Below are 12,012 nucleotides of genomic sequence, written 5' to 3'. Positions count from 1 at the left end.
ACTAAGAAACACAAAGCAGGTGTGATGTACCCCTTGTCAGTGGGGCAGGGGCTATCCAGGGGGCTCTCAGCACCAAGAGTGGGCAGGAAGTGGGCCCAGGGCTGCTTTAATCTGCCAGTTTTCAGAAGAAGCTGGAAATCTGGATTTTTATGCTGTATTGCTCAATTTTAAAATACAGGTTCAGGCCGGGCACAGTGGCCCACACCGGCACTTTGGGAGGCTGAGGCAGGCAGATCACCTGAGGTCAGGAGTTCGAGACTAGCCTGGCCAACATGGTGAAACCCCACCTCTACTACAAAAAATAAAAATAAAAATTAGCCGGGTACAGTGGCGCATGCCTGTAATCCCAGCTACTCAGGAGGCTGAGGCAGGAGAATCGCTTGAACCCAGGAGGCAGAGGTTGCAGTGAGCCGAGAGCGTGCCACTGCACTCCAGCCTGGGCAAGAGAGTGAGACTCCATCTCTAAATAAATAAATAAATAAATATAAATAAATAAATAAAATATAGGTTCAAATTCCATTAAAACCCAGTACAAGCCAAAATGATTGTACTTGCCAGTTCAGTTTGGCTGAAGGGCCACCAGCTTGTGATCTCTCTGTATTACCATCCCATCATATCCTCAGGAGCAGAGAATCAGCAAATTTCTCCTGTAAACAGCCTGATAGTATATATTTTGGGCTTTTCAGGCTTGATGGTCTCAAAGCAGGCATAGACAGTACGTCAACAAATGGGCATGGTTGTGTATTACAACAGCTTTATTTATGGAAAGTGAAATTTTGAATTTCACTTAATTTTCATGTCATGAAATATTTTTCTTTTGATTTTTTTTTTCCAACCATTTAAAAATGTGAAAGCCATTCTTAGCTTGTGGTCCCCACAAAAACAAGTGGTGAGTGAGCCTCCCTGGGCTGTGATTTGGTGGCCCCTGAGCAGGAGGCTACCACCTCTCCTAACCCAGGCCCAGAGCTCCCTGGTCACTTTCCTCATCCTCTTGGGGAAATGGCAGCCCCCTTCCCATGGGGCTCCTTTCAGGCTGCTAGGGGAGGCTCCATCTTCTGTTCTGGGTGAGGACAGCTCTGGCCTGGCCCAGCCCTGCAGGGACTCCAGCCTGGGGTGTCCGGAGGGCCATTCCCTAGGTCCTGTTCGCTCACCCCGCCCTCTGCTTGTAGAAGTCCCCCAGAGACTACAGCAACTTCGACCAGGAGTTCCTGAACGAGAAGGCGCGCCTCTCCTACAGCGACAAGAACCTCATCGACTCCATGGACCAGTCTGCATTCGCCGGCTTCTCCTTTGTGAACCCCAAATTCGAGCACCTCCTGGAAGATTGAGGTTCCTGGACAGAGCAGGCTAGCCCCGCCCTCCACCCACACCTGCCCGCTTCCCACGATAAGCACCAGTGGGACTGTGGTGACTTCTGCTGCTGGCCCCGCCCCTGCCCCCAGAGCATCCTTGGCTCCTGTCTGGCCGGGCTGTCATGGTACTTCCTCTGTGAACTGTGTGTGAATCTGCTTTTCCTCTGCCCTCGGAGGGAAATTGTAAATCCTGTGTTTCATTACTTGAATGTAGTTATCTATTGAAAATATATATTATATATATAGACATATATATAATAGGCTGTATATATTGCTTAGTAGAGAAAAACTATGGGGGACTGGTGATATGTTGATCTTTTTCAAAAAAATATATATATGACAAAAAAAAAAAAAAGGAGCACAAGCTGTTTGAACCACCAGGTTCTTTTATTTGTGTGTCTAAATAAACACCAAATGGTACCAACCTGGTTGTCAGGACAGATTTGTCCCAGGAAGCTGGTGGCGGCCACTCCCACTTTTGGCAGCACTGGCCCGGAAGCTAACTGCTGGGCCTTCATGCAAATGTGTTTGTATTTATGGGTTTCCTCTGGCCCCAGGACCCTGGGCCTAAGGCAGACAGCTTTTCTGGGTGGCGACAGGGAGCCCCAGATGTCTCTGTGGGGTGATGGGACCCGCTGTAGCTGTCTCTGGAAGGGCAGAGAAGTAGAAGGCATGAGCAGAGGCTTTGAGGCTGGCCCCAGATGAGGGAGGAGGACAAGGGAGAGGAAGAAAATACAGCTCAGGCTTCAGGCATATCTGGATTTAAATCACAGAGTAGCCAAAGGATGCGGGCACGTCACTTGATCATTTTAAGCCTCAGTATTGGGTGGGCGTGGTGGCTTACACCTATAATCCTAGCCCTTTGGGAGGCTGAGGTGGGAGGACTGCCTGAGCCCAGGAGTTTGAGACCAACCTGGACAACATAGCGAGACCCTGTCTCTTTAAAAAAAAAAAAAAGAAGAAGAGGGAGAAAAAGTCTCAGTTTCCTCTAAAATGGGGACAAGGCAAGGAGACCATAGCTGTAACTCCTCATCTCATTACCATTTATCCCTGCCTTTGCCGCAGAGGAGTCTGTATCTAAGTTCTAGAATCTATATCATAGCAGCTTTTGCCTACCTGGGGAAGGAGAGACAGGCAGGGTGGGAGAGAAAGGTGGAAAAATGCTGAGTGACTGGGCCAAGGTTGACAGACGTGCTCCAGTGTGCCTGTCGTGCAGGTGAGGAATGGCTCCAGGAGACCAGAAGGCGCTGGCACCCCCGAAGTGTGCGCAGCTGGAGACAGTGCGTCTGCTCTGCCCTCCTCCCCACCGTCTCCATGTCTCCCCCTCTCCTGGCTTTTCGTTGCTTCCGCCTCCCTCGCTACCTCTCCCTTTTTCTGTTCCCGCCCTGCTTTCTGGGGCACCGGTCTCAGGCAGAGCCTGCTCTTCAGCTCCTCTGGTCCAGCCCTGGCCCTCTGTCCCTAGAGGGGGGCGAGGCACTCCAAGCATCGGATTGGCTGGCCTGGGCAGGCAAGCAGCTGACTTCCAGCAAGTTCATTTTTCTGGGCTGAGGTACAAGTTTCCACAACCGGAGAGGGTGGGATGGTATGGGGCTGGTGCTGGCCCAGGGAGGGGGCTGCAGGGATGGGGGCCAAACTCTCCCCAAAGAGACCAAATGTCCCCTTCTCCTCCCCACCTGTCTTCTCAAGGAAACTTCCTCTTGAATTCCTGCTCTGCCTTGGGCCAGCCTGGGTGTCCAGGACAGCAGGGAAAACCTCAGAAGTGCTCATCCTGTCAGCACACAGGTGGAGGAACTGGCAGCATGGCATAGGCTCTGTTCTGGGACAGTGGGGCTGTAGGAGCCCAGAGGAGGTGCCTGGGGGCCCCCTGTTCCCTGCCTCTGCCACAACACACACATTCCCCAAGAACCCCCATGGAGCCATTCAGAGGGAGGTTAGAACAAAAACGTGGTTGGTGTCTGAACTCAGAGCCTCCCAGAGTCCTCCTGAAGCACCAAAGCGGAGCCTTGCACCTCGAGCCCAGTTTCCTCCTATGTGGAACCGGGGAATAGCTTGTTTATCAGCCAGAGGCAGTGGAGGCTGGTGGGAAGAACATGGTGCCTGGAATCAGAAGCCTGGGGTTTGAAATCCGCTCTGCTACCTACATAACATGCACTTGATGAATTCCTTCATGGGCCTCAGTTTCCTCATCTGTAAAACCAGACCATTAATCCCGCTGCCTCATGGAACTGACTCTGGCGGGCCCCTATAGGACTGTTGCTGATACTCAGTGGTGCGAGGCAGAGCCCAGGAAAGGACAGGGGCTGGGCCCGTGAGGTCCACCTCAAGCAGCCCAGGACAGGAAGCAGCTGCTGGGGACACTGCCAAACCGCCTGGGAGGCTACACCATTCCAGGCCCATTCCCAGCCATTGGGTGGGTGCCAGTCCTGACCCAGCAGCCTCAGGAAATGCCTCTTAAGGCTGGGCCCTGAACCACACTTTTGCTGGGACCTGGGTACCCTGAAGCAGGCAGACTGCCCTCTGCCTCCTACCTGCCAAGTAGGTATTCGAGCAGCAGCCAGCCTGCCCCCCGCCCTGCAAGGGCCAAACAGAGCTGAGTGCCCCATCAGTGCTGGGCCGAGCAGCATAGGTGCAGGAGGGCCTGGAGGCAGGAGCACGGGCTCGGCTACTAGACAGCCCTGGGTTCGAACTGTGCATATCCCTGGTTGTGTGACCTCAGTAAATGACTTAACCTCCCAGCGCCCTAACTTCTACTGTAAAATGGGGATTACCACGATGGCTGCTGTGGACTGTGATGATGTCTCTAAGTGCAGGGCATGAGCTCAGCATGCACTAGGTGCATAGGAAACAGCAGCCACTGTGACCCCGTGCCCCGGTGGGATGAAACATGCTCAGAAGAGCAGGCCTGTCCACTGCACACTGCACTTCGAGTGCAAGCCTTCTAACTGGACTGCAGGTGGGCAGTTAAATGCACCCACCTCATGACCCAGTGGTGCCTTTCAGGCAGAGCTACCTGGGAACTTCACCCAAGGGCCCCAGGAGGCTTGCCAGGAAGCCCACCACTGCATGGATTAATGGAAAAACTGGAAGCAAGCAGAAGGCCCAGCAGCCAGGGAACTGGTTTCTCCTGGTGTGGAAAGTGGTTCAGGGCCAAGTGATCGGCAAAAAGAGCCATTGAGGGAATCAAAGATGCAGCCAGATTCTACCCTGTGGTTCCACGGGCCAGCTCAGAGGGCACCCAAGGTCTCAGGCACAGGGAAGGGCTGCAGAGATGAAGGATGGATGGAAGGATGGATGGATGAATGAATGGGTGAATGAATGAATGAATGAATGGACTGCCCAGACCCCAAGTCCCTTTAAGGCAGTGGCTCCCAAATTCAGCGTGTGCTGGTCCTACGTCAAGTTCTAACCAGCGGGTCTCAGCCCTGGCTATCACTGGAAGCCGATGCCAGGCTGCCCTGGTTTGCTTACGTGGTGATCTGTGGAGGGCCGGGCATCAGTACTTTGAAAGCTACCCCTGCGGTCCCACCTGCGCCAAGATTCAGAGCCAGTTGGGGAATCTGCATTTTGCCCAGTCATCCTGGTGAAGCCAGAAAGTGCTACTCTGAACAGGCCACACCCTGGAAGGCGAAGTCACCTGCCTGTATGGCCCAGCCGTGGCCCGCAGAGGCCCGAGCAGCCCTCCGCAACCTGCGCCCCGCCTGCGCAAGGACCACGGGCGGAGGATTGGTGGCCAGGGAAGAACGGTGCGGAAAGCACGCAGCCCCAGCTGGGCTACAGCGCCCTCTGGCGGCCAGCTCGCGGGCGCTGAGGCCGCAGACCCCAGGAGGGGAGGACCCCCGAGGAAGGGAGCGCTGGCTTTCCCACTTCATGTCACTACTCCCTGGGGAAATATTTCAACAAAGAGGTACTGGGTGACCATTTTGGAGAGGCTCAGAGACGTGGAGGTTACAGCTAGACAGCTCCCTGGTATTTTTAGAATCTCCGGACGGCCCTAAATTCAACCATTCCGACGTCACAGCCATATCCCCCCATTTATTATTAATTAATTTACTTAGAGACAGGGTCTTGACCTGTCACCCAGGCTGGGGTGCAGTGGTGCCATCACAGCTCACTGCAGCCTCGACCTCCTGGGCTTGTCAAGCAATCCTCCTACCCTCAGCCTCCGGAGTAGCTAGGACCACAGGCATGTGCCACCCTGCCTGGCTAATTTTGTATTTTTGGTAGAGTTGGGGTTTCACCATGTTACCCAGACTGGTCTCAAATTCCTGAGCTCAAGCAATCCTCCCACCTCAACCTCCCAAAGTGCTGGGATTACAGGCGTGAGCCACTGTGCCCATGAACTCATCATGCACCTGCCTCTTCCTCGGCCTCCCTCAAAGCTGGATGGGATCTTCAGCTCCCTCCTGCACCCTGACTGTGCCCAGCACGTGGTCCCGGACGACTGTGATGTCAGAGGCTGGGGAGCTGGTTGTGGTTTCCTGAGTGCTGACCATCCTCCCAGGCACTTTATCTCCTTAAGCTGGGGCAGGGGGAGATACATGCAGCTGAAAATACAGGACCCGACAGCAAAGAAAAGGAGTGGGGACAAAGAAAGGCCCCCAAAGGTGAGAGCCAGGCCTGAGTCAGCACAGCCCAGATCAGGCCAAGACATGTAAGGTTTGGGGCACTCCTTGGGTCTGGTCGTCAGATTGAATCAGCCCTTCACATAGCCTCAGTGATTTAAGTCTTCAGAACTTGAACGCCAGTTCCTAAATCAGGCTTCTTAAGTGGGCCTTAGAAGATTGATATGGTTTGGCTGTGTCCTTACCTAAATCTCATCCTGAACTGTAGTTCCCATAATCCCCAGGTATCGTGGGAGGGACCCAGTGGGAGGTAATTGAATCATGGGGGCGGTTACCTCCATGCTGTTCTCATGATAGTCAGTGAGTTCTCACGAGATTGGATGGTTTTATAAGGGGCATCCCCACCACCCGCACTTCGTTCTGCACTTCTCCTTGCTGCCGCCACGTGGAGAACGTGTTTGCTTCACCTTCTGCCACAATTGTAAGTTTCCTGAGGCCTCCCCAGCCATGTAGAACTGTGAGTCAATTAAAACGCTTTCCTTTATAAATTATCCAGTTTCAGGTATGTCTTTATTTTATTTTTTATTTATTTTTTTTTTGAGATGGAGTCTCACTGTCACCAAGGCTGGAGTGCAATGGCACGATCTTGGCTCACTGCAACCTCCACCTCCCAGGTTCAAGCGATTCTCCTGCCTCAGCTTCCCGAGTAGCTGGGATTACAGGCATCTGCCACCATGCCCGGCTAATTTTTGTATTTTTGTAGAGATGGGGTTTCACCATATTGGCCAGGCTGGTCTTGAACTCCTGGCCTCAGGTGATCCTCACGCCATGGCCTCCCAAAGTGCTGGGATTACAGGCGTGAGCCACTGTGCCCAGCCTTATTTATTTATTTAGAGACAGAGTCTTGCTCTGTCGCCTAGGCTGGAGTGCAGTGGTGCAATCTTGGCTCACTGCAACCTCCTCCTCCCAGGTTCAAGCGATTCTCCTGCCTCAGCCTCCCAAGTAGATGGGATTACAGGCACCTGCCAGCACGTCTGGCTAATTTTTGTATTTTTAGTAGAGATGGGGTTTCACTATGTTGGCCAGGCTGGGCACGAATTCCTGACCTCAGGTGATCTGCCTGCCTCGGCCTCCCAAAGTGCTGGGATTACAGGCATGAGCCACTGAACCTGGCCGATATGTCTTTATTAGCAGTGTGAGAACAGACTAATACAAAGACTCCTAATTTCTTCTCTGTCTCTGTCCTGAAATACATAACTCCGAAGGCCCTGACATTTGCTGCTCAGCCCACATTAAGTACTGGACAAAGCTCAGAGCTTTGGGGAAGTTATTTTTCCTTTTTCTTCTTAGGAGAGGGGAGTTTAGCTTTCTATCAGTTTCACCTGGGGTGGTGGACGCAGGAGCTGTGAGTAGGGTGGGCAGTGCTGCGCTCTGTTCCCAAATTTGTATATTCCTTCATGGAACAGGTGGCTGCTGTGCGCCAGGACCTTGACGATCATCACTCAACAGGCATGACTGTGCCTGGCACTCATGGTGTGTGGCCTGAGAGCCCGTGTCAGAACACCCTGGGACAAGCACTGTGCTTGATGCTTTTCCTGCATGGTTGCCTGCAGTTCATCCTCACAACAGCCCCGTGAGGAAACGGCTGGGACTCTCCCCTTTTACCGGTGAGTAAACCAAGGCTCTGAGAGGTTCAGTGATGTGGCCTACAGCTCTGGAATGGGGGCTCCTTCTGTCCGCGAGTTGGTTCCCTTGTCATGTTTCCTGTAGAGACAACAGGACGTTCTTCTTTTCCTGGGCTTGCTCAGGAACTGTCAGAGAACACGAGGGCTCCCTACCCTGGTCCTGTCCTCAGAGGGTCCAATAAGAGAGGAGTGAGCCAGTGGCAGGCAGGGACAGCAGAGGGCAGCAACGATGGGCACCGGCAGGCTGACTTGGAGCTGGAAGGACCCTTGGAGATTATGGATCTCTAGTGAGGATCTCCATGGATTCACAGTGGGGAAGCTGAGGCCAGAGAGGAGAAGGGGTTGGGCCAGTGTTGCACAGGAAGGTAGTGGCAGGGATGCAGGGAGACCCTCAAAGAGAACAGCCAGCTGTGTCCCTAACACGCTACCTCCTAGAGGGCAGAATCCTGACTCAGTATCCCTTCTACCCACTGCAAGCCCACAGTGAGGCCAGCATGTGGTGTGTGACCAGTCAATGTTGAGGAGTGAGCACAGGTGAGTGAATGAATACTGAGTGTCCACTGAGTGCTCGCTCCACCCCAGCACAACCTGCCTCTCATTCTCTTTTCCCCTCAGCTGCTCTGGTATGAGGAGGGACAAGGATAAGAAGTAGGTAAGGTTAGGAGTGGCCTCTAGTGCTGCCTGTGGCACTAACGGTGGCAGATGACCAAAGCCCAGGGCCTTAGAGTTCACGTTCTCCAGCAGGTGGGTGGTGGAGGCCAGCTGCCCCAGCCGAGGGTGGGGACCCGGATCAAGAGCAGGGCAGCGGCCGGGCACAGTGGCTCATGCCTGTAATCCCAGCACTTTGGGAGGCCGAGGCGGGCGGATCACTGAGGTCGGGAGTTTTAAACCAGCCTGGCCAATATGGCAAAACCCCATCTCTACTAAAAATACAAAAAAAAATTAGCCAGGCATGGTGGCAGGCGCCTGTAATCCCAGCTACTTGGGAGGCTGAGGCAGGAGAATCCTTTGAACCCAGGAGGTGGAGATTGCAGTGAGCCGAGATCGTGTTACTGCACTCCAGCCTGGGCGACAGAGTGAGACTCTGTCTCAAAAAGGGCAGCGGCAGCAGGACCCAGCCCATTAGGCAGCCCATTGCCATCAGTAGCATTGGCAAGGCCTCTCCAAGCCACTTTGTGTTGTAAATCATGAGTTGAGAAACAGTTAAGCCAGTTTAGACACACTTTGCATGAATAATAAGTTAAAAATAATATGCTTCACAAAATATTTGCATTGAATCAAAAATGGATTTTGTTAGCTTAATTGTTCTTGAATACTCTGTGCGGAAAAAAAGGCATGTTTTGAAAAAAAAGTCTTTAAACCCTAGCTCTGGTTTGTGAATTGCTTGATATCAAATGCACCTGTTTATAATGGACCCATAGGCATACTCTGCCTGGCATGTGGCAGGAGGTGGCAGTGCTGATGGCCAAACCATAGGACGAGGGCTCAGAGTCAGATCTGGGTCTACACCTGCCTGCCCCATCCCAGTTGTGTGGCCCTGAGCAGGCTGTTCAGCCTCTCTTAGCCTCAGTTTCCTCATCTGCAGCATGTGCATAATAGTATATGGTTGTTAAGAGGTCAATGCATGGAAAACTCACACTGCAGCCAAGCACCCAGAAACGTAAGAATGTGATTCTTAACTCCATGAACATTTCACATGTCGTCATACGTTATCTCTTCATAACAGTGCTGTAAGCGTAAGGAATTCTGTAGGAAGGGGACACGCTTTTCCTAGCATGAGAGTGGGGTACAGAGCCCTGAGTCATGAGTCAGCAGTGCGCTCCAGTCCCTGAAACAGGGGCCTTCACTCCTCCTCTCACTATGCGCTTTGGGCCAGCAGCCAGCTCCACAGCAGAAAATGTGTCTAAGATTGGTAGGAATAGCAAGTGGGCCTCATGTGAGTTTAAATTGCGAGAAAGAAAATTTGAATGTCAAATACCCCAGTTCTTAGCACAAATTAAAATCAAACCCTAGGAAAGGCGGTAATTACCACTGTCACAAAATTCCATGGAAAGTTGCAGCAGCAGTAGAAAGAGCAGCTGACACCTGCGACATGGCCCCCTTCTCTGCCCCTGTTTGGTCTTACAGCCCATGCTGAGCTCCCTTGCCTCCACCCTCATGATCTTCCCCAGCCTATTCCGGAGGCTCAGCTGCAGAGCAACTTGGAGACCCCCAAATGTACCCCCTACTGGTAGCATCTGGGGCATGAATGTGCAGGTTGAGCTGATGTTTCTTGAGCAGCTACTAAGAGCAGATCTGGTACTGGAGGCTTTAGTGCATTAGTGGTCTTGACCTTGAAATGAAGGCTGGACTCATTAATTCACTCTGTGATGGCATGTTGGGGGCTCTGCAGGATGGTGGGAAGCTGACACAGTCAAGAAACAGAACTCATGCCCTCAGCAGGGAGGCAGGTGCGTAAAGACGATCACAGTGTGTGGGGATGAGGAGTGCCCACCCAGGCTGTGGGCATACAGAGGAGGTGCTGGCTCTTCCTGGGTGGGCCATGGCAACCAGGGAAGGTCTCCTGGAAGTGGGTAAAGTAGGAGGTGGGACTCAACTCTGGAGGTGGGACTCGGACACTGGACCAAATTGAGGACTAGCTAAAAGGGAGGGGGCAAGCAGTTTTCTGTAATATGCAACTGCTGGTGTGCCATGTCAGTTTACTGTTGCCACGACAACACCCAGATGTTACCACCCTTTTCCACGGCAGTGATCCAATGAGCTGGAAGTTACCACTCGTTTCCTAAAGTTTTCTGCATAATCCACCTCTTAATTTGCATGTAATTAAAAGTAGGTATAAATTTGACTGCAGAACGGCCTCTGAGTGGCTACTCAGGGCACAGTGCCTGTGGGGTACCCCTGCCCTGCAAGGAGCAGTGCCTCTGCTGCTGCTTCCATAGAAATAGCTGTCCGCCGGGTGCAGTGGCTCACACCCGTAATCCCGGCACTTTGGGAGGCAGAGGTGGGTGGATCACCTGAGGTCAGGAGTTCAAGACCAGCCTGCCAACATGGTGAAACTCTGTCTCTACTAAAAATACAAAAATACAAAAATTAGCCAGGCATGGTGGTGGGCACCTGTAATCCCAGCTACTCGGGAGGCTGAGGCAGGAGAACCACTTGAACCCAGGAGGCAGAGGTTGCAGTGAGCCAAGATTGTGCCACTACACTCCAGCCTGGGCAACAAAGGGAGACTGTCTCAAAAAAAAGAAATTGCTGTCCAACACCACTGCTTGGCCTTGGATTCTTTCTTGGGTAAAGCCAAGAACCCTCCCAGGCTAAGCCCCAGTTTTGAGGCTCACCTGCCCTGCATCAGGAGGAACATGTAATCCTGAGACCCAAAGAATGAGTAGCTCTCACAGTCAGTCTGGCAAAACTTTTCAAGTCTGATAATACCCAGTGCTGGTGGTAGGTGTAGGTGTTGGGCAGAGCGGGGGTAGGAGGGAGGCGCTATTTCGCAGCAGTGGGAATGCAAGTTGGCCCCATTCTCCTGGAAAGTCATTTGGCACTCTGTGAGCACTGAAGACCAGCAGTGTCCCCGCTGGGGACAGCCTTGGTGGCCTCAGGAGACACACAGATGAGGATGCTCGTTGTCTGTTTTAGTCTCTGTGCTTGTCTCTGTGTTCCAAATGAGCCACAGTTTTTTAAAGTGTCTTTTAAAGAACATGTAGGTGTTCTGACTCTTGATCTGATGGCTGGTTACCCAGGTGTCCTTTTATAATAATTTGTTATACTGTTCTTTTGTTCTATGTGCTTTTCTTTATGGATATGACATTTCACAGTTTTTAAAAGTTAGAAAGAATGAGTAGGCGAGATGCTGGGGTCAGGCAGTCCCAGGCAGAGGAACCAGCCTGAGCAAAGCCCGGGGAGCTGGGCAAAGGCAGGGGGTGTGCATGACCCTGGGAATCCTGGCCCAACAACCAGGCACCCTGGCCCAAGGACGTGCAGTCCCCTGAGGAACAGCCTCTCTGCTCCCACCTCTGGCCAGCCATTGGTGCAGCACCGGTACTGCCGAGGCCAAGGCTAATTTAGTCCTATTTCAGCCTGTGTGAGGCTGGATCAAAAGTGAGCTCTCAGTGAGGGGGAGCCAGTAGAGGTGAGATGATGGGTTTAATAAAGTAGTTTAACCACTGCCACTTGGTGCGCTAAGAGGCGGTTGCTGTGGCCAGCAGGTGAAGGTTATAATGAGCCTGGAATTTCTTGTTGGAGGCGGCAGGCAGTGGCTGTGCTGATGGGAGAATTCATGGCAGCGGCAGCTTAACAACCTGGCTGGGGAGAGAGGGCAGAGCAGCGGCCACCGGTGGAGGCATGGGGGCAGCTGTGCCCACAGGGGTACTGCTGATGGCTCCCCAACCAGCTCCACAGGCTTTTCCGGGG

At 52.7% G+C, this 12,012-nt stretch overlaps 1 protein-coding gene and 1 long non-coding RNA gene across 4 annotated transcripts in view; both read left to right on the top strand.

Moving 5' to 3' along the window:
- Positions 1-1,776, top strand: part of PRKCD (protein kinase C delta) — a 31,193-nt gene extending 29,417 nt beyond the window's left edge. For all 3 annotated transcript variants that reach the window (XM_055274339.2, XM_055274346.2, XM_055274354.2), the window contains exon 18: positions 1,170-1,776. In XM_055274339.2, coding sequence (XP_055130314.1) covers positions 1,170-1,328 — 159 coding nt within the window. In that variant the 3' untranslated portion in view covers positions 1,329-1,776. The remainder of the gene's footprint in view (positions 1-1,169) is intronic.
- A 4,552-nt stretch (positions 1,777-6,328) lies between these two features.
- Positions 6,329-12,012, top strand: part of LOC129480604 (uncharacterized) — a 41,628-nt gene continuing 35,944 nt past the window's right edge. Inside the window, exons 1-2 of the long non-coding RNA XR_010122439.1 lie at positions 6,329-6,395; positions 7,381-7,581. This is a non-coding gene — a long non-coding RNA (uncharacterized lncRNA). The remainder of the gene's footprint in view (positions 6,396-7,380; positions 7,582-12,012) is intronic.

This window comes from Symphalangus syndactylus, chromosome 1, assembly GCF_028878055.3.
Source record: "Symphalangus syndactylus isolate Jambi chromosome 1, NHGRI_mSymSyn1-v2.1_pri, whole genome shotgun sequence".
NCBI lineage: Eukaryota > Metazoa > Chordata > Mammalia > Primates > Hylobatidae > Symphalangus > Symphalangus syndactylus.
The sequence above is the reverse complement of the archived record's forward strand: the minus strand, read 5'-3'. Positions and strand labels throughout refer to the sequence as shown.